The sequence below is a fragment of the Staurois parvus genome, unplaced genomic scaffold (assembly GCF_062004578.1).
Source record: "Staurois parvus isolate SC_StPar_1 unplaced genomic scaffold, SC_StPar_1.0 ptg000756l, whole genome shotgun sequence".
Classification (NCBI taxonomy): domain Eukaryota; kingdom Metazoa; phylum Chordata; class Amphibia; order Anura; family Ranidae; genus Staurois; species Staurois parvus.
The window spans coordinates 516608-536373 of NW_028318552.1; the positions used below are offsets into that span (position 1 = coordinate 516608).

The 19766-nt window shown below is 49.5% G+C and overlaps 1 protein-coding gene across 1 annotated transcript in view; it reads right to left on the bottom strand.

The window, feature by feature from the left end:
• The window catches only part of PHF24 (PHD finger protein 24), a 129968-nt gene that overhangs the window by 26803 nt on the left and 83399 nt on the right, over positions 1–19766 (bottom strand). The window contains exon 3 of the mRNA XM_089654328.1: positions 11218–11296. Coding sequence (XP_089510454.1) covers positions 11218–11296 — 79 coding nt within the window. The remainder of the gene's footprint in view (positions 1–11217; positions 11297–19766) is intronic.

Consider the following 19766-nt stretch of genomic DNA (forward strand, 5'->3'; position numbering starts at 1 on the left):
GAATAGTGCCCCATCATTGGTGTCAGTGGGAGGAATAGTGCCCCATCATTGGTGTCAGTGGGAGGAATAGTGCCCCATCATTGGTATCAGTGGGAGGAATAGTGCCCCATCATTGGTGTCAGTGGGAGGAATAGTGCCCCATCATTGGTATCAGTGGGAGGAATAGTGCCCCATCATTGGTATCAGTGGGAGGAATAGTGCCTATCATTGGTGTCAGTGGGGGGAGGAATAGTGCCTATCATTGGTGTCAGTGGGGGGAGGAATAGTGCCCCATCGTTGGTGTCAGTGGGGGGAGGAATAGTGCCCCATCGTTGGTGTCAGTGGGGGGAGGAATAGTGCCCCATCGTTGGTGTCAGTGGGGGGAGGAATAGTGCCCCATCGTTGGTGTCAGTGGGGGGAGGAATAGTGCCCCATCGTTGGTGTCAGTGGGGGGAGGAATAGTGCCCCATCGTTGGTGTCAGTGGGGGGAGGAATAGTGCCCCATCATTGGTGTCAGTGGGGGGAGGAATAGTGCCCCATCGTTGGTGTCAGTGGGGGGAGGAATAGTGCCCCATCGTTGGTGTCAGTGGGAGGAATAGTGCCCCATCGTTGGTGTCAGTGGGAGGAATAGTGCCCCATCGTTGGTGTCAGTGGGAGGAATAGTGCCCCATCGTTGGTGTCAGTGGGAGGAATAGTGCCCCATCGTTGGTGTCAGTGGGGGGAGGAATAGTGCCTATCATTGGTGTCAGTGGGGGGAGGAATAGTGCCCCATCCTTGGTGTCAGTGGGGGGAGGAATAGTGCCCCATCGTTGGTGTCAGTGGGGGGAGGAATAGTGCCCCATCGTTGGTGTCAGTGGGGGGAGGAATAGTGCCCCATCGTTGGTATTAGTGACACAAATGATGGGGCACTATTCCTCCCACTGACACCAATGATACTTACCTTGCTGACTCCTGCTCCAGCCTGGGCTCGCTCTCTCCCTCTCCCATCTACAGCCTGCAGAAGCAAAATTTGCACTTACCTGTCAGCTGTCTTCCTTCTCTGGCCTCTCTCCTCTTCACTCGGTCCTGCAGGTCCCTCGATCTTCTTCGATCTGCGCGCTCTGCCGCTCGGCTCCTCCTCTCCAAGCTCCACCTCCTCGCCGGTGATTGGCCGCCTGTGTGCCTCTCCTGAGCTACAGTTCCGGTGGCCAATCAGCGGCGAGGAGGCGGAGCTGTTGAGTGATCCCGCAGGTGTGGCCAGGTTACAGGGGCAGCATATCATCCCGCCCACAGATCGCGAGACAGAGCAGCGGTGTATTGGTTCCTAAGACCATCGGAAATATGTGTTTTCCGATGGTCTTAGGCGACCCCTGGGAAATGGTCGTTCGACCCCCAAAGGGGTCGCGACCCCCAGGTTGAGAACCGCTGATCTAGAGGCCATAATGGGGTATATATTCTAAAATAGTCAGCGCCATCTAATGGCCATAATGGGGTATATATTCTAAAATAGTCAGCGCCATCTAATGGCCATAATGGGATATATACCACTTTCACACATTCGAATTGCAGAGAATATAGTCGGAGAACATTCAATTTTGCCCTTTTGGCACAGGACGAATTTACATGCAGTTTCAAGGGATGAAGACCTATGCATTTTTTTTTTAATTATACATGGGCGATGGAGGAGTGGTAAAAACATATTAATTTTACCGCCTATCTCCAAATTTATATGGCGGCAGGAAGGGTGAATTCCCATTGCGGTGGCAACTTTACCTCAGCATGGCACCGCCTATCGAACTTGCACGTTGGACCAATGGGTCCACACTGCACCAATGCATCACATGCAGCTATGGCAGTTCTGGTGTGGAAGCTTGTTGTAAAATATTCATTAAATAGATTGAATAGGATAGAAGGGATACAAAATAATATCATCCTGGTTGATAGAAAAACAAAACAGGCATTCAGGAGGTGACGGTATCACTTTCTGAATGTCTATCAACTGCAGTATAAAGAGTGAACCACCGCAGACCGCTTTCAGCATGCAGCCATATGAACTAAGCTGTACAGGTAAATATGACCTCAGGTGATGCTGAGCTTCCATGACTGAAAGAACTGAAATCCAATGAATGAAAGGGGCGGGCCAGAGACAGTCAGGTTGGGGAGGAAAGTGATAGATGATGCTGGGCATCCTCCAGCCAAGAAATGAGGCGGAGCTCTATCTGACTCGCTGCAGCTTCTAATGCACATTGTGAGAAGCTCCCAGTGTGCAGTGACTCACAGGAAGCCATTTCAGTCCAGGAAAGGAGCCGGTACACCTGTGCATGACTGAATCAGTGTCCATCAGTGCCGTCTAACAGTGCCCATCAGTAACCTCTAACAGTGCCCATCAGTGCCACCTAACAGTGCCCATCAGTGCTGCCCATCAGTGCCGCCTATCAGTGCAGCCTCATCAGTGCAGCCCATCAGTGCCCATCAGTGACTCCTCGTCAGTGCCCATCAGTACCACCTAACACTACCCATCAGTGCTGCCCATCAGTGTCGCCTAACAGTTCCCATCAGTGCCGCCTATCAGTGCCCATCAGTGCCGCCTAACAGTGCCCATCAGTGCCGCCTAACAGTGCCCATCAGTGCCGCCTAACAATGCCACCTATCAGTGCAGCCTATCAGTGCCCATCAGTGACTCCTCATCAGTGCCCATCAGTACCACCTAACAGTGCCCATCAGTGCCATCTATCAGTGCAACCTCATCAGTGCCCATCGATGCAGCCTATGAGTGCCCACCAGTGACTCCTCATCAGTGCCCATCAGTACCACCTAACAGTGCCCATCAGTGCCATCTATCAGTGCAGCCTCCTCAGTGCCCATCGATGTAGCCTATCAGTGCCCATCAGCGAAGGAGAAAAATCACTTATTTACAAAAGCTTTATGTCAGAAACTAAGAAAAACTTCCTTTTTTTAACCAAAAATTTCGGGGGGGTTTTTACGTTTAGCAAAAGATAAAACCCCAGCAGTGATCAAATACCACCAGAAGAAATCTCTATTTGTCTAAAAAAAATGATACAAATGTAGTTTGGGTGCCGTGTTGCATGACCGCGCAATTACCATTCAAAATATGGTCTGGGCAGGAAGGGGGGTAAAAGCGCCCGGTAGGCAAGGGGTTCAATAAACACCAAGCTAAACATTGGCAGAATCGATTTTGTCAAATTTCTCATCGTTGCTCCCCAACGAGGACCCAGTAGACCACGATGGGGTTTGAGCATCATCGGCATTTTTCGTCATAGGCTGCGGAATTTCTCAGGTCGATCGCTCAGGTCTCTGTCAGGTTCTCAATCCATATCCCGTGTAAGTCTTCTGATCTTCCTTAAGATTTTTATTTCATTCATTTTTTTTTTTTACACGGTCCTTTACATAATGCTATTCCCTGAGCTGAGACTGAATACCAGCTCAGCATCCCTTTCACTCCGGTTGGCTCACCCCCCCCCCCCCCCCCCCCAGCACAGAGAACAGCGATGCATCTCAGAAAATGCTGCATGCAGTACTTTTCGGACGTGTTGACGAAGCAAAGCAATTAGTGTTGAAAGTTGCGTCGAGCTGATGTCAGGTTTCAGCTGGAACTTTCAATTACGAAAACAGCGATGAGTGGAACCGGTAAAAATTCCAAGGAGAGCACATTACGGTTTTCAGCTTCCGCAGAGGGACCTGTCTATAATCAGGTGTCATGGGGCCCTATGATATTTTGAAGGGTCCCCGACTGTATGACCCTCACTCCTTGTGTGCTAAGTGCAGTATATGCCATTATCATTGCGGCAAAGGTCAGCTAGGAATGGAAAAGTCCTTCTGGTGGTGATTTGGTGGAATGGAGTCCATAGCTTGGTCTACCAGAAACTACAATAGGCCCAGTGTAATGGGGAACGGGTAGAAGGTAGTTTGGAGAACCATTCACAGTCAGCTCTGGTGATAGTGTACTGGGAGGGTTAGTGGTCAGGGACAGTTCTGAAGACGTTGTATGCCAGTGCAGCCAGCCAGTGTCCTTGATCACTACCCACACCAGCAAATGCAGCCACCACACCAGTCCCACCAGTGCCACCAGACCAGCGGAAACCAGAAGCAGTGTTCCTGATCGCCACCACACCAGTCCCAGTGTCACCAGACCAGTGGAAGCCAGCAATAGTGTTCTTGATTCCCTCCACACTAGTCCCAGTGTCACCAGATCACTGTAAGCCAGCAACTGTGGTCTTGATCGTCGCCGCACTGGTCCCAGTGTCACCACAACAGTGGAAGCCAGAAACAGTGTTCCTGATCACTACCGCACCAGTCCCAGTGCCACCAGTGCCACCAGTGTAAGCCAGCAACAGTGTTCCTGGTTCCCACCACACTAGTCCCAGTGTCACCAGACCAGTGGAAGCCAGCAACAGAGTTCCTGATCACCACCACACCAGTACAATATAAGCCTGCAACAGTGTTTCTGGTTCCCACCATACTAGTCCCAGTGTCACCAGACCAGTTTAAAGCCAGCAACAGTGTTCCTGATCACTACCACATCAGTCCCAGTGTCACCAGACCAGTGCAAGCCAGCAACTGTGTTCCTGATCACCACAACACCAGTCCCAGTGTCACCAGACCAGTTGAAAGCCAGCAACTGTGTTCCCGATCACTACCACATCAGTCCCAGTGTCACCAGACCAATGTAAGCCAGAAACAGTGTTCCTGATTGCTACCACACCAGTCCCACTGTCACCAGACCAGTGCAAGCTAGCAACAGTGTTTCTTATCGCCACCACACCAGTCCCAGTGCCACCAGACCAGTGGAAACTAGCACCATTGTTCCTGGTTCCCACCACACTAGTCCCAGTGTCACCAGATCACTGTAAGCCAGCAACTGTGGTCTTGATCGTCGCCACACTGGTCCCAGTGTCACCAGACCATTGGAAGCCAGAAACAGTGTTCCTGGTTCCCACCACACTAGTCCCAGTGTCACCAGACCAGTGGAAGTCAGCAAAAGTGTTCCTGAGAACCATCACACCAGTCTCAGTGTCACCAGAGCAGTGTAAGCCAGAAACAGTGTTCCTGGCTCCCACCACACTAGTCTTAGTGTCACCAGACCAGTGGAAGCCAGCAACAGTGTTCCTGATCACCACAGCACCAGTCCCAGTGTCACCAGACCAATGTAAGCCAGAAACAGTGTTCCTGATTGCTACCACACCAGTCCCAGTGTCACCAGACCAATGTAAGCCAGAAACAGTGTTCCTGATCACCACAACACCAGTCCCAGTGTCACCAGACCAGTTGAAAGCCAGCAACTGTGTTCCTGATCACCACAGCACCAGTCCCAATGTCACCAGACCAGTGGAAGCCAGAAACAGTGTTCCTGATTGCTACCACACCAGTCCCAGTGCCACCAGACCAGTGGAAACCAGTAACAGTGTTTCTGGTTCCCACCACACTAGTCCCAGTGTCACCAAACCAGTGAAAGCCAGCAGCAGTGTTCCTGATCACCACCACACCAGTCCTAGTGCCACCAGACCAGTGCAAAACAGCAACAGGATTCCTGATCACCATCGCACCAGTCCCAGTCCCACCAGACCAGTGCAAGCCATAAAACACTGTTTCTGATCACTACCACACCAGTCCCAGTGCCACCAGACCAGTGTAAGCCAGCAACAGTGTTCCTGGTTCACACCACACCAGTCCCAGTGTCACCAGATCACTGTATGTCAGCAACTGTGGTCTTGATCATCGCCACACTGGTCCCAGTTTCCCCAGACCAGTGCAAGCCAGAAACAGTGCTCCTGATCACTACCACACCAGTCCCAGTGCCACCAGAGCAGTGGAAGCCAGCAACAGTGTTCTTGATCACCACCACACCAGTCCCATTGTCACCAGACCAGTGCAAGCCAGCAACAGGATTCCTGATCACCACCACACCTGTATACTGTATGTGAGACCAGAAGAATGGATCCCCCTAAATGTTTTATTGTTGTGAATAAAATAGTGAAGGTTTAGACCTTCTTCTGTGTCTATAATGCGGTCTGTGGCCTCCACTGGGAACATTCATCTTCAATATTTGTCTTGATGGCCATTATCCAACAAAAAGTGATAACATTTTCCAGCTGTCAGCAGAACAAGAGTTGAGGGGAAGCCATAAAGATATTCTAAGGGCCTTACTTTGGAGATATTCCTCTCACTTCCTCTTTTGTCTCTGGGGTAAGAAAGAAAAGAAAAGACCTCTTTATCAATTCCCTTTGGCCAGAAAGACCAGCTGCTTCCCAACCTGTTTGTATAGTTTTACTTTTAAAGTGGTCATTTTGTATGCTGCCCCCCTTGCCCACCTCCGAGTACCATCCCATGGTTCCACCCCCCGCCTACCTCCCAGGACCGCCCCTTTTAGGGAATTCAGAAACAAGTATTTTGTGGTGCTGAGTAATTTGTAAGTAATGTGTTAATAATAACAAGAAAAGCAGTAAAATACAGTAGATCCCCTACAGCCAGCAACAATGGATCCACCACAAAATAGACCCCCACAACAAAATACCAGCCCAGAAATTATAGACCCCCAACAGCAACAACAGATCTACCAGCAGCCAGCATCAATAGGCTCTCCAACAGCCAGCATCAATAGACTCCTTCCTCAACATGAGATCCCTCCCGGCAACAACTGATCCCCCCCTCAGCAACAATAGACTCCTTCCTCAACATGAGATCCCTCCCGGCAACAACTGACCCCCCCCCCTCAGCAACCCCCAGCAATATAAGATTCCTCCCTCAACAGGAGATCCCTCGTAGCAACATAAGACCCCCCAGCAACAATAGACCCTTCCCTCAACAGGAGATCCTGCCCAGCAACAACTGACCCCCAAGCAACCTAAGACTCCCTCAGCAACAATAGACCCCTCCCTCAACAGGAGATCCCTCCCGGCAACAACTGACCATCAAGCAACCTAAGACTCCCTCAGCAACAATAGACTTCTCCCTCAACAGTAGATCCCTCCCAGCAACAACTGACCATCAAGCAACCTAAGACTCCCTCAGCAACAATAGACCCCTCCCTCAACAGGAGATCCCTCCCGGCAACAACTGACCATCAAGCAACCTAAGACTCCCTCAGCAACAATAGACTCCTCCCTCAACAGGAGATCCCTCCCGGCAACAACTGACCATCAAGCAACCTAAGACTCCCTCAGCAACAATAGACTCCTCCTTCAACAGGAGATCCCTCCCAGCAACAACTGACCCACGAGCAATCTAAGACTCCCCCAGCAAAAATAGACTCCCGCTTCAACAGGATGTCCCTTCCAGCAACAATTGAACCCCCAGTAACATAAGACCCCCCCCCCCCACAGCAATAGACTCCTCCCTCAACCAGTGGTGTATTTGGGTTTTGTGCTGCCCTAGGCAACACAGAAAATTGGTGCCCCTCCCCCCCTGCAGACAGAGTCTGACATTGACCAAGAACACCCCTGCCCTCCACCTGAGCCTTCCACTACCACTGCCCCCCATACACCAGCCACCATCCCCAATGGCAAGAGAGAGAGAAAGACACTCACCTTCACAGCTCTGGACATCCCCAAGAACGAGAGTCAGGCTGTGCATACACCGTCATGAAACCAGCAACCTCTCTCGGAACCCACCAGGTCCCCATGCCGCGTGTGTCTCTTCTTCAGTCCCTTCTTCCAAGGGGCAGTGCTGCCCCCCTGAAAAATGCTGCCCTAGGCAAATGCCTTGTTTGCCTTGTGGTAAATACACCCCTGCCCTCAACAGGAGATCTCTCCCAGCAACAACTGACCCCCCAGCAACAATGGACCCCCCACAACAAAATACCACCCCAGTAATTATAGACCCCCGCCACAACAACAGATTTCTCAACAGCCAGCATCAATAGGCCCCCCAGCAGCCAGCAACAATAGACTTCTTCCTCAACAGGATATCCCTCCTGGCAACAACCGACCCCCCCAGCAACAAAAGCTCTCCCCCCAGCAACAATAGACTCCTCCCTCAACAGGAGATCCCTCCCAGCAACTGACCCCCCCCCCAGCAACATAAGACCCCCCAGCAACAATAGACTCCTCCCTCAACTGGAGATCCCTCCCAGCAACAACTGACCCTGAGCAACCTAAGACTCCCCCAGCAACAATAGACTCCTCCCTCAACAGGAGATCCCTCCCAGCAACAACTGACCCCCGAGCAACCTAAGACTCCCCCAGCAACAAAAGACTCCTCCCTCAGCAGGAGATCCCCCCAGCAGTCAGCATCATTAGACCCTCCAGCACACCCCGGCACCCTTTGCCATTACATACATTCAGTGCTGGAGGTGCCGGAACTGCATTCCCCCGCATTCTCACTGATAAAAAGCCCCGCCTGTAGGAAAAATGAATATCTCCTAAATGTGCACTGTAGGAGATGTTCTAGCGAGCGGCAGCCAGTGACATCACGAGCGCATGCGCATGCTTGCGCCATTCCTTCAGAGATGTTTGCTGCAGCCGTATCTCCCATGCGCATGCTTGTGCCATTCCTTCAGAGATGTTTGCCGCAGCCGCAGCTCCCATGCGCATGCTTGCGCCATTCCTTCAGAGATGTTTGCTGCAGCCGTAGCTCCCATGCGCATGCTTGCGCCATTCCTTCAGAGATGTTTGCCGCAGCCGCAGCTCCCATGCGCATGCTTGTGCCATTCCTTCAGAGATGTTTGCCGCAGCCGCAGCTCCCATGTGCATGCTTGTGCCATTCCTTCAGAGATGTTTGCCGCAGCTCCCATGCGCATGCTTGTGCCATTCCCTCAGAGATGTTTGCCGCAGCCGCAGCTCCCATGCGCATGCTTGTGCCATTCCTTCAGAGATGTTTGCCGCAGCCGCAGCTCCCATGCGCATGCTTGTGCCATTCCTTCAGAGATGTTTGCCGCAGCTCCCATGCGCATGCTTGTGCCATTCCTTCAGAGATGTTTGCCGCAGCCGCAGCCGCAGCTCCCATGCGCATGCTTGTGCCATTCCTTCAGAGATGTTTGCCGCAGCTCCCATGCGCATGCTTGTGCCATTCCTTCAGAGATGTTTGCCGCAGCCGCAGCTCCCATGCGCATGCTTGTGCCATTCCTTCAGAGATGTTTGCCGCAGCCGTAGCTCCCATGCGCATGCGCGGGAGTAACGTCATCGTGGCTTCGGCCGTTCAAGTGGCCAAAGGGAGGAAGACCCGAGTGAAGATGGAAGCCTCTGCAGTGGGGACAGCGCGCCAAAGGAGGGCTTCGTTCCCAGGTAAGTCTTTCATAATGTGCTAGTATGAGATGGATACCAGGCATACCAGCACTTTATGATGATTATATTATTACCTGGCAGGGGGAAATCTCTTTTTTTTTTGTCTCTTTTTTTTTTTCCCATGCGCATGCTTGTGCCATTCCTTCAGAGATGTTTGCCGCAGCTCCCATGCGCATGCTTGTGCCATTCCTTCAGAGATGTTTGCCGCAGCCGCAGCCGCAGCTCCCATGCGCATGCTTGTGCCATTCCTTCAGAGATGTTTGCCGCAGCCGTAGCTCCCATGCGCATGCGCGGGAGTAACGTCATCGTGGCTTCGGCCGTTCAAGTGGCCAAAGGGAGGAAGACCCGAGTGAAGATGGAAGCCTCTGCAGTGGGGACAGCGCGCCAAAGGAGGGCTTCGTTCCCAGGTAAGTCTTTCATAATGTGCTAGTATGAGATGGATACCAGGCATACCAGCACTTTATGATGATTATATTATTACCTGGCAGGGGAAATCTCTTTTTTTTTTTTCGCTACCGCTTTAACGGAGATAAGACTTACAACAATAATTATCTTTTTCCACTTCAGAAGACTTGAAAAATATACTACATATATACTATGTAGTATATTTACATCTATACTACACTTACCTGTCTTTGCAAATCCATACTTTCTTCGGCCAGCTTGCTCTGACACCATAGACTTTGCCACATGTATGGCACGCCATGTACTGACTAGTGATGGGCTGGATGTTCGAGTTGAGCATAAGTTCGACTCGAACATCGGCCATTTGTTCGGTAAGGGCGTTCGGTGGGCTGCGCCCCACAGTGCATTGTGATTGGCCAAAGCAATGCACCTGACTACAGGTCAGGTGAGATGCTTTGGCCAATCACAGCACAATTGGGCGGACCTAGCAGTGATGTCAATTGTTTACATCTGATCAGCAAATGTCAGATTGCGGCGAGTGCTTGGCGGGTGCGAACGAGTCGGCGGGCATCAGGTTTTTTTTTTATTACGGCAAGTCAGTGGCGTCGTGACAACACTGGATGCCGTGATTGATGATGGATTACAATGATGGAACCATTTTTTTTTCTATTTTAATAAAGGAATTTTTTTCTTTCAGTAAAGGATTTTCAAAAGCCTGGTCTCTATTTTGTTACAAAATGTAGCCCTTTAGTGAATGGGTAGGGGTACAAGTAACCCTTACTCATTCACAAGGGGGGGTGCAGCATCAGGGTGCTTCCCTATTTAAATGGGTAACCTGATGCTAATGAGCTCCCCTGCCCGCAGACCCCCACAACCACCGAGGCAGAGTTGTGGGGAAGAGGCCCCCAGTCCCCATTGGCATGAAAACACTGTCCCAATGCCTGGTAAGACTCCCCCCCACCACCACCACCACCCTTTCCTGCCCTGCTTGGGTCAAGGGTTTGATAGGAATTAGGGGGGACCCCATGATTTTTTCCCCCATTTTGTGGTGATGGAGTTCCCCTTAAAAGTCCTACCAGACCTAAAGGGCCTGGTATGGCTTTTAGGGGGAACCCCATGCACTTTTTACAAACATTTTTTACTGTGGGGTCACTCCTAACTTTCCTATCAGACCTAAAGGGTCTGCCCTAGATTATCCTCATCTCCTGGCATGGCAATCCTGAGGACCACAACCTGGTACTAACATGCAGCAAAACCCATCTCCACCATCAGGAGCTCTGGAGAATACCAGCTATTGCAGGTTGACCTGCCCGTGTACTTTTCCTGCCGGTCTCTCTACTGCTACAGCTACTGAGCCTGAGCCCTGACCATGACAAGACCTACTAATGATGGAAAATATTTTAAATTCAGTCTACGTATTTTAAAATTTCCCATTGCACACAAAGGGCAGTTAGGAAGCCTACAGAGAGATTTGAGAAACCAGACAGAAAAAGGCAGAGCGTGCTTGTAGGTGGCAGAGGATAGGGATGACCATCGAAGATGGTGCAGCTTGGCAGACAGACGCAGGTCTGCATCCCGTTCCTTCCTCTTCACCTTTACTGGAATCTCGGCTCACCTGGGATGACTTTACACTGGCTGAAGGTCTCGTTCAGGCTGTACATCTCCTCCTCCGTCAGCAGTAAGTTCAGATTGTCCTGCAATGAGAAACACAGGGATCATTTCACACCAATACATGTCCCACACGTCTCCAAATTCAGATTCAACATCCTTTCACAGTTTGTTTTGTTTCTTCATTCTCTAGGTTCACAAAGTCTATTTTATATTACAAATAGTTATTTGCTTGGACTGTTGGAGTCAGTTCACACTTGTCCCTTCCTGAGGGTTGCGTCAGTGCATGTTGCTTCACGCATTAATATATGTTGCATTTAGGCAGCCCTTTGATTTCGAACGGGCTTCCAATGCGCAGGAACAGACCAAAAAAAGGACATATTTCATTTTTTCTGATGCAGCTCATGGTGGTGCTTTCATATTCGTTGTAGTGCATGCAATGCATTTACAGTCAGGTCCATAAATATTGGGACATAGACACAATTTTAACATTTTTGGCTCTATACACCACCACAATGGATTTGAAATGAAACGAACAAGATGTGCTTTAACTGCAGACTGTCAGCTTTAATTTGAGGGCATTTACATCCAAATCAGGTGAACGGCGTAGGAATTACAACAGTTTGCATATGTGCCTCCCAATTGTTAAGGAACCAAAAGTAATGGGACAGAATAATAATAATAAATCAAACTTTCACTTTTTAATACTTGGTTGCAAATCCTTTGCAGTCAATTACAGCCTGAAGTGTGGAACGCATAGACATCACCAGACGCTGGGTTTCATCCCTGGTGATGCTCTGCCAGGCCTCTACTGCAACTGTCTTCAGTTTCTGCTTGTTCTTGGGGCATTTTCCCTTCAGTTTTGTCTTCAGCAAGTGACGCATTTCCGGTCCACACTCCATGCGCCTGACGTCATTTCCGGTGAGTGGAGCGCACGCTGAGCGGTGCGTTCCAGCGGCCATCTTGGTTCACTGTTTGGTCTAAGAGGAGTCCTGTCTTTGTTCCACTGTGGATGTGAGAGTCCTGGAAGGAAAAGTCTGTATATCTGCTGGAACTGAAGCCTTTTATACATAATAAACATGTCTTTAGCAAGTGTTTAACATGTGAGTGGCCTTAATCTCCATTTGGAAAAAGTTACTATTGTGTGACAATATTATGCTATGTGAGTTTTTTTCTTTTGGTTGGATGGTGGAGTCTATTCGGAGGGTGAAGATTTTCCCTAGCGTGGCACCAAAGAGGGTTTAGGATCCCTAAAAATTCCTTAAAGGTCCTTTACTCACCAAGTTCTGGTGAGTGTATTCGATGTTGGTTTGTGCACTGGTGGAAGGTGAAAGTATTTTCTGAAGAAAAGAAGTTGGCACTTTTATTTCTATAATTTAATTATGTTTTCAGCACATGGACTTTTGGGTGTTTTTGTTTAAGATTAAGGGCAAACACGAATAATTTATGCACCTATTTTATATGATTTATTATATTGATTAATTATCTAAATTTGCGCTGTTTATTTATATTTATATTTTTCAGAGCTGCATTGCCTTAGTGCTTTGGTGTTGCCATTTAAGATGAACAGCACCACAATGCATAGACTGTTTAATTTGTTTAAATCTGTGTATATATATATATGCACAAACACACACTGTGCATACATACCAATAATATATATTGACTACTTAGAGATGTATACACCAATCAGCCATACCATTATGACCACTGACAGGTAAAGTGAGCAAGATTGATCATCTTGTTACAATGGAAGTTGAAAGTGGGTGGGATATACTAAGCACCAAGTGAACATGTTGTCCTTTAAGTTCATATGTCGAAAGCAGAAAAAATGGGCAAGTGTAAGTAGTTGATTGACTTTGACAAGGAACAAATTGTAATGGGTAGATGACTTGGTCAGCGCAACTCCAAAACTGCAGTTCTTGTAGGATGTTTCTGGTCCACAGTGGTCAGAACTGACCAAAAAGTGGTCAAAGGAAGGAAAACCAGCCAACCGGCAACGGGGCCATGGGTAGCTTAGGCTCATTGATGCATGTGGGGAGCAAAGGCTGGCCTGTGTAGTCCGATCCAATAGAACAACTACTGAAGCTCAGATTTCTGAAAAAAGTTAATCCTTTTTAAACACACAGAGCATCGCAGTTTGTTGTGTATGGGGCTATGTAGCTGCAGACTGGCTAGGGTGCCCATCAGTGATGTATTTTGTTTTTTTGCTGCCCTAGGCAACAATAGGAGCCCCCCCGGTTGAGAACCTGACACCGACCAACACCACCACCGCCACCCCCCCTCTCCCCCCATGAAGAGAGCCTGACATTGACCAACACCCCTGCCCCCCTCATCCGAGAGAGCCTTTCACTAACATATAACACCCCCCTTCCCCCTTTCACCTTCACAGCTCTGGATATCCCTGAGAACAAGAGTTGGGGTCTGCATACACCATCAAGCAGCCTCTCTGAGATCCCACCTGGTCCCCATGGTGCAGGAGCGGACTGACAACTCATGGGGCCCCCGGGCAATAGGGGATCATGGGGCTCATGTGTCCTTGCCCAAACTCAAAAAAGCCTATGAAAAAGGTACCAGGGGCATCTCATGGGGCCCCCTACTGACCCTGGGCCCTCGGGCAGTGCCTGAGTTTCCAAATGGTCAGTCCGCCCCTGCCGTGGTGCATGTGTCCATTATTCTGAGGGGCAGTGTTGCCCCCTGAAAAATGCCGTCCTAGGCAAATGCCCCTGGTGCCCATGCTGAGCTGTGTCCACAGCCAAAAGTGCCTACAATGAGCACATGAGCATCAGAACTGGTACACAGAGAAATGGAAGAAGGTGGCCTGGTCTGATGAATTCAGGAATGGTGTGAGGAACAAAATAACAAGGTCAAAGTGTTGACTTGGCCTCCCAATTCATTAGATCTCAACCCAATCTAGCATCTCTAGGATATGCTGGAAAAACAAGTCCAATCTGGGGACCCCACCTTGCAACTTAAAGGATCTGCTACTGACAGCGTGGTGCCAGATACCACAGCGTACCTTCAGTTGTCTAGTGGAGTCCATGCCTCAACAGCTTATGTTTGGTAGTCATATTGTTATGGCTGATTGGTGTATATGGACCACTTAGAGTTTTATATGTTGAACGCTTAGGGCTTTGTGTACATACTGCGTAGACAACATAAAGCTTGTGACAGACCGCCTGGCACCATGCATAATAACTTGGTCATGTGTCCCAACGGCGAGGAAACAGTTTTCTGACGGAAGCATTCGAGCTTAGGTGCCGGTTTTTATACATTTCAGAAATAGGGGCAGTCTCCCCATGAACAAGAAAAACAAATATTACACATTGGGATAAACATTCCACACTGATTAGGTAACACTGTTGACACCAGACTAATCCCATCATGTAGGAACCTCCAGGAGGACTAGCCAACAGACAGAATCAATAGGTGACTCAGTTAACACAATTAACAAAGACACAACAGTAAACACATCACACCTTAATACACAGATTACAGCTAGAGACCTCAGCATCAGGTTGTTTTGAGCTGATTATATTAACATCTGCTTAGAGTCTCTGAGTCTAGTAGGGGGGTGTAACGGAACCAGACCCCCGACTGCACTTGGGTACTTCCGTTAGACTACCGCTTCCCCGTCCAAACACCAACCACAGACACCACAGCCGACCAAACAAGACTAGACAACACCAGTCTTGGAAGTAAAACCAGGAAATAGACTACTTTATTTTAACAGAGATACAAGATATATACATTCAAGGGAACAATCCCCCCCCCCTGCATAATGACACAGGGCGGGGCAATCTACCTTTAGTAACAAGAGACACACCAGCAGACAGTCCCAACAGGAGGGAGGGCTGCCGGAAACACCCCCCACCAAACCAATACACAAACACATACATCCTATAATAGTTTGCTCCCAAGCAAGACACACAACAGAACAATGGGATGCAACCACGTGGCATTAAACAATCAACAAACCCCTCCTATCTCCTAGACATGTCTACACAATATTAGGGCAGATCACCCTGCACCCCTAACAGGCACAGGGTGACTTACACATAATATGGATATGGGGAGCTGAGACAGGGGTCTCCACACCTCTCCAAAGTGAGCTGTGTTTCATGGGCCCCCCACCCAAAGTGACTCCCGTCACAGGGGGTTGAAGCAGTCGATGCTGGTTTGGGCACAAAGACCCCAAATCTGTATCCTGGTCCTCCAGTTCTCAGAGTCTGTGTGTTTTGGGGAGACAAGGACTTTATTCTGAAGTAAAACTACTCCAAAAGGCCCCCCAAGCACACACCTTATACAGAATAGAGCCCCATCAAATGCCAGGACCCATAGTCAGTAGGCAAGAGGCTAGCCTGCAGTCTCCTCCAAAAGACCCTGTTCCGGTTGGGTCTGTCACACGGTAGGCAAGAGGCTAGCCTGCAGTCTCCTCCAAAAGACCCTGTTCCGGTTGGGTCTGTCACACGATAGGAAAGAGGCTAGCCTGCAGTCTCCTCCAAAAGACCCTGTTCCGGTTGGGTCTGTCACACGGTAGGCAAGAGGCTAGCCTGCAGTCTCCTCCAAAAGACCCTGTTCCGGTTGGGTCTGTCACACGGTAGGCAAGAGGCTAGTCTGCAGTCTCCTCCGAAAGACCATGTTACGGTTGGGTCTGTCACACGGTAGGCAAGAGGCTAGCCTGCAGTCTCCTCCAAAAGACCCTGTTCCGGTTGGGTCTGTCACAGAGTAGGAAAGAGGCTAGCCTGCAGTCTCCTCCAAAAGGCCCTGTCCCGGTTGGGTCTGTCACACAGCAGGCAAGAGGCTAGCCTGCAGTCTCCTCCAAAAGACCCTGTTCCGCTTGGGTCTGTCACACATTAGGCAAGAGGCTAGCCTCTAGTCTCCTCCAAAAGACCCTGTCCCAGTTGGGTCTGTCACACAGTAGGCAAGAGCCTAGCCTGCAGTCTCCTCCAAAAGGCCCTGTCCCGGTTGGGTCTGTCACACAGCAGGCAAGAGGCTAGCCTGCAGTCTCCTCCAAAAGACCCTGTTCCGCTTGGGTCTGTCACACATTAGGCAAGAGGCTAGCCTCTAGTCTTCTCCAAAAGACCCTGTCCTGGTTGGGTCTGTCACACAGTAGGCAAGAGGCTAGCCTGCAGTCTCCTCCAAAAGACCCTGTTCCGCTTGGGTCTGTCACACATTAGGCAAGAGGCTAGCCTCTAGTCTTCTCCAAAAGACCCTGTCCTGGTTGGGTCTGTCACACAGTAGGCAAGAGGCTAGCCTGCAGTCTCCTCCAAAAGACCCTGTTCCGGTTGGGTCTGTCACACAGTAGGCAAGAGCCTAGCCTGCAGACTCCTACAAAAGACCCTGTCCCGGTTGGGTCTGTCACACAGCTCTATGCGTGGACAACGTAACAATGAGTATGGACACGTCTGGCCAGGATATTTTTTATCACACATTTTTATTTCAGAATTCCATTCTATAGAATTATCACCATAAATGACATTGTGGATCACTAACACCTTTTCTGGGTCATTAACATCAATAACATCGTCGGATCATTAACATGGGGGGTCAGTCCGTAAAAGGTTCGTCCTGTGGTCTGGTAATTATCACTCGGTGACAGTGACGCTCTCATTAGCGGACTCCCGTATGGCGTTCGGCTCTCCGAGGGGAATATATTTAATACTGATATTAAATCAATGCATTGGGCTTTCCAAGAAGCCCGGGAACAATATTAATGCACAAGAGGCTGTATGTAATTACGGATATTCATCACAGCAAGCCATCCACTGTAGTGTCTCTATATTAAACCATGAAGGGTCGCGGCAAGCGTGGCTCGCAGTGATAAACGACTTCATGCGCTTGCTTCCTGTATATTAGGATACGTTTAATCACGCAGACTCCAGAAACAAGTGGGGTGGGGCGGTCATGGCTCAGTGCCCTGGGATGGAAATGTAATTATTCCTACATTATACTGAGACCTATGAAGGTGTAGAGGTGTCAGGAAATCATAGAACACCAGTAAGAAACTACAGGAGGGAGAACCTGATCTACTATTTTTATTATTTTGTTTTCTTATACAGGATTTATTTCGCACTAACATTTTGTGCAGAACTTTACAATATAAAGAGAGGCTGTATAGTTACAATAGAATTTAACACAGGAGGGTTAGGGGGCCCTGATTGTAGTGGGGTGTGAGCAAAATTCTCAGTTTGGCTACTAGGTGGTGCCCTCTTAAGTTATAAATTGTGTGTAGAGTGAAAGAGGATGAGTTCGGGTCAAGAAACTGGAATTGACCCCTATGGGACTGGTTGGGGCCCTATTCGAAGCCATGTAGTCCTGGAACTGTGAGCTATTCCCCGGTTGTCCTAAGAGGTCCTGGTGATGGAGGCCAATAGAGAGAGGGATTCCCTTGCGGCTAAGTTCCAGACTGCCCTTGATTTGGAACAGCAGGAGTCAGGCCCAAAGTAGCACAGGTCGCCTGTAGGAGTGCTGGCCGGAGGGACACCCAGGAGCACAGCTGATGCACTGAATGGAGTCTGCAGATAGGTGGCGCCTGTGGGAGGTATGCAAGCCTTCAGGGAAACAGAGGACCACTGAGTAGTGAGTTTGAAGCCAAGGTCAAGTGCCAGGTGGAGATTAGAGCAGATGTAGTCAATAGGATAGCCGGGGTCATACACAGAGGAGCGGGAGAGAATATCCATTAAACAAGCCAGGGTCAGGTCTGGAGTCAGGCAGAGAAGACAGGTCCAAGAGCAAGCCGAGTTGGTAACAGGAAATCACTAAGCAAGGAACACAGACAATGGTACTGGGGAGCCAGAGATCATCCAGCAACTTGAGGGAGTGATGAGCCTCCTTATAAAGGCCGTCTGGCGCCAAACTGAGCCTAATGCGCATGCGTGTTCCGGCTCACGTCCATGCACCAATGCGCATGGATCTTGGCCAACGTGCACTTCTGTGGCCATGCAGGGTACTGGCAGGAGTGCCAGGTCTTCTAAAACCTTTGCTGTGGACAGAACCCTGACAGGTACCCTAGTTGGGAACATTAATAGGGACAGGACAGGACGAAGTATGCTCACCCAGTTACTTCCAACGGCTTCCAGAATTGGAAGAACCCACCTGCCATATTGTTTCTCAAATCAAACATTAAAAATCGATTGGACTCGTCTCTTCCTTACTCTTGGCCTATTCTGATCTGGGACCTGGCTCAGTGGGGCGGGGTGAAGTGTTGTGGCATGGTAATCTACATGTGGTGTTTAATTTATACTCTATATCGGGGCTCTCCAAACTTTCCAAACAAAGGGCCAGTTTACTGTCATTCAGACTTTAGGGGGGCCGGACTGTGCCTAGTGGGAGTTGAAAATGACCCAACATTAGTGGAAGTAAATAATGCCTTATCATTGGTATCAGTGGGAGGAATAGTTCTCCATTGATGGTGTCAGTGGAAGGTATGGTGCACCATCATTATTGTCAGTTGGAGGAATGTTGCCATGTTGATGGTGTCAGTGGGGAGAATAGTTGACCATTATTGGTGTCAGTGGGAGGAATAGAGTCCCATCATTGGTGTCAGTGGAAGGAATAGTGCCCCATCATTGGTGTCAGTGGGAGGAATAGAGTCCCATCATTGGTGTCAGTGGAAGGAATAGTTCCCCATCATTGGTATCAGTTGGAGGAATAGTGCCCCATCATTGGTGTCAGTGGGAGGAATAGAGTCCCATCATTGGTGTCAGTGGAAGGAATAGTGCCCCATCATTGGTGTCAGTGGGAGGAATAGTGCCCCATCATTGGTATCAGTGGGAGGAATAGTGCCCCATCATTGGTATCAGTGGGAGGAATAGTGCCCCATCATTGGTATCAGTGGGAGGAATAGTGCCCCATCATTGGTGTCAGTGGGAGGAATAGTGCCCCATCGTTGGTATCAGTAGGAGGAATAGTGCCCCATCGTTGGTATCAGTGGGAGGAATAGTGCCCCATCATTGGTGTCAGTGGGAGGAATAGTACCCCATCATTGGTATCAGTGGAAGAATAAGGGACCCATCATTGGTATCAGTGGGTGGAATAGTGCCCCATCGTTGGTGTCAGTGGGAGGAATAGTGCCCCATCGTTGGTATCAGTGGGAGGAATAGTGCCCCCTTATTGGTATCAGTGGGAGGAATAGTGCCCCATCATTGGTATCAGTGGGAGGAATAGTGCCCCATCATTGGTGTCAGTGGGAGGAATAGTGCCCCATCATTGGTATCAGTGGGAGGAATAGTGCCCCATCATTGGTATCAGTGGGAGGAATAGTGCCCCATCATTGGTGTCAGTGGGAGGAATAGTGCCCCATCATTGGTGTTAGTGAGAGGATCAGTACCCCATCATTGGCGTCAGTGGGAGGAATAGTTCTCCATTGATGGTGTCAGTGGAAGGTATGGTGCACCATCATTATTGTCAGTTGGAGGAATGTTGCCATGTTGATGGTGTCAGTGGGGAGAATAGTTGACCATTATTGGTGTCAGTGGGAGGAATAGAGTCCCATCATTGGTGTCAGTGGAAGGAATAGTGCCCCATCATTGGTGTCAGTGGGAGGAATAGTGC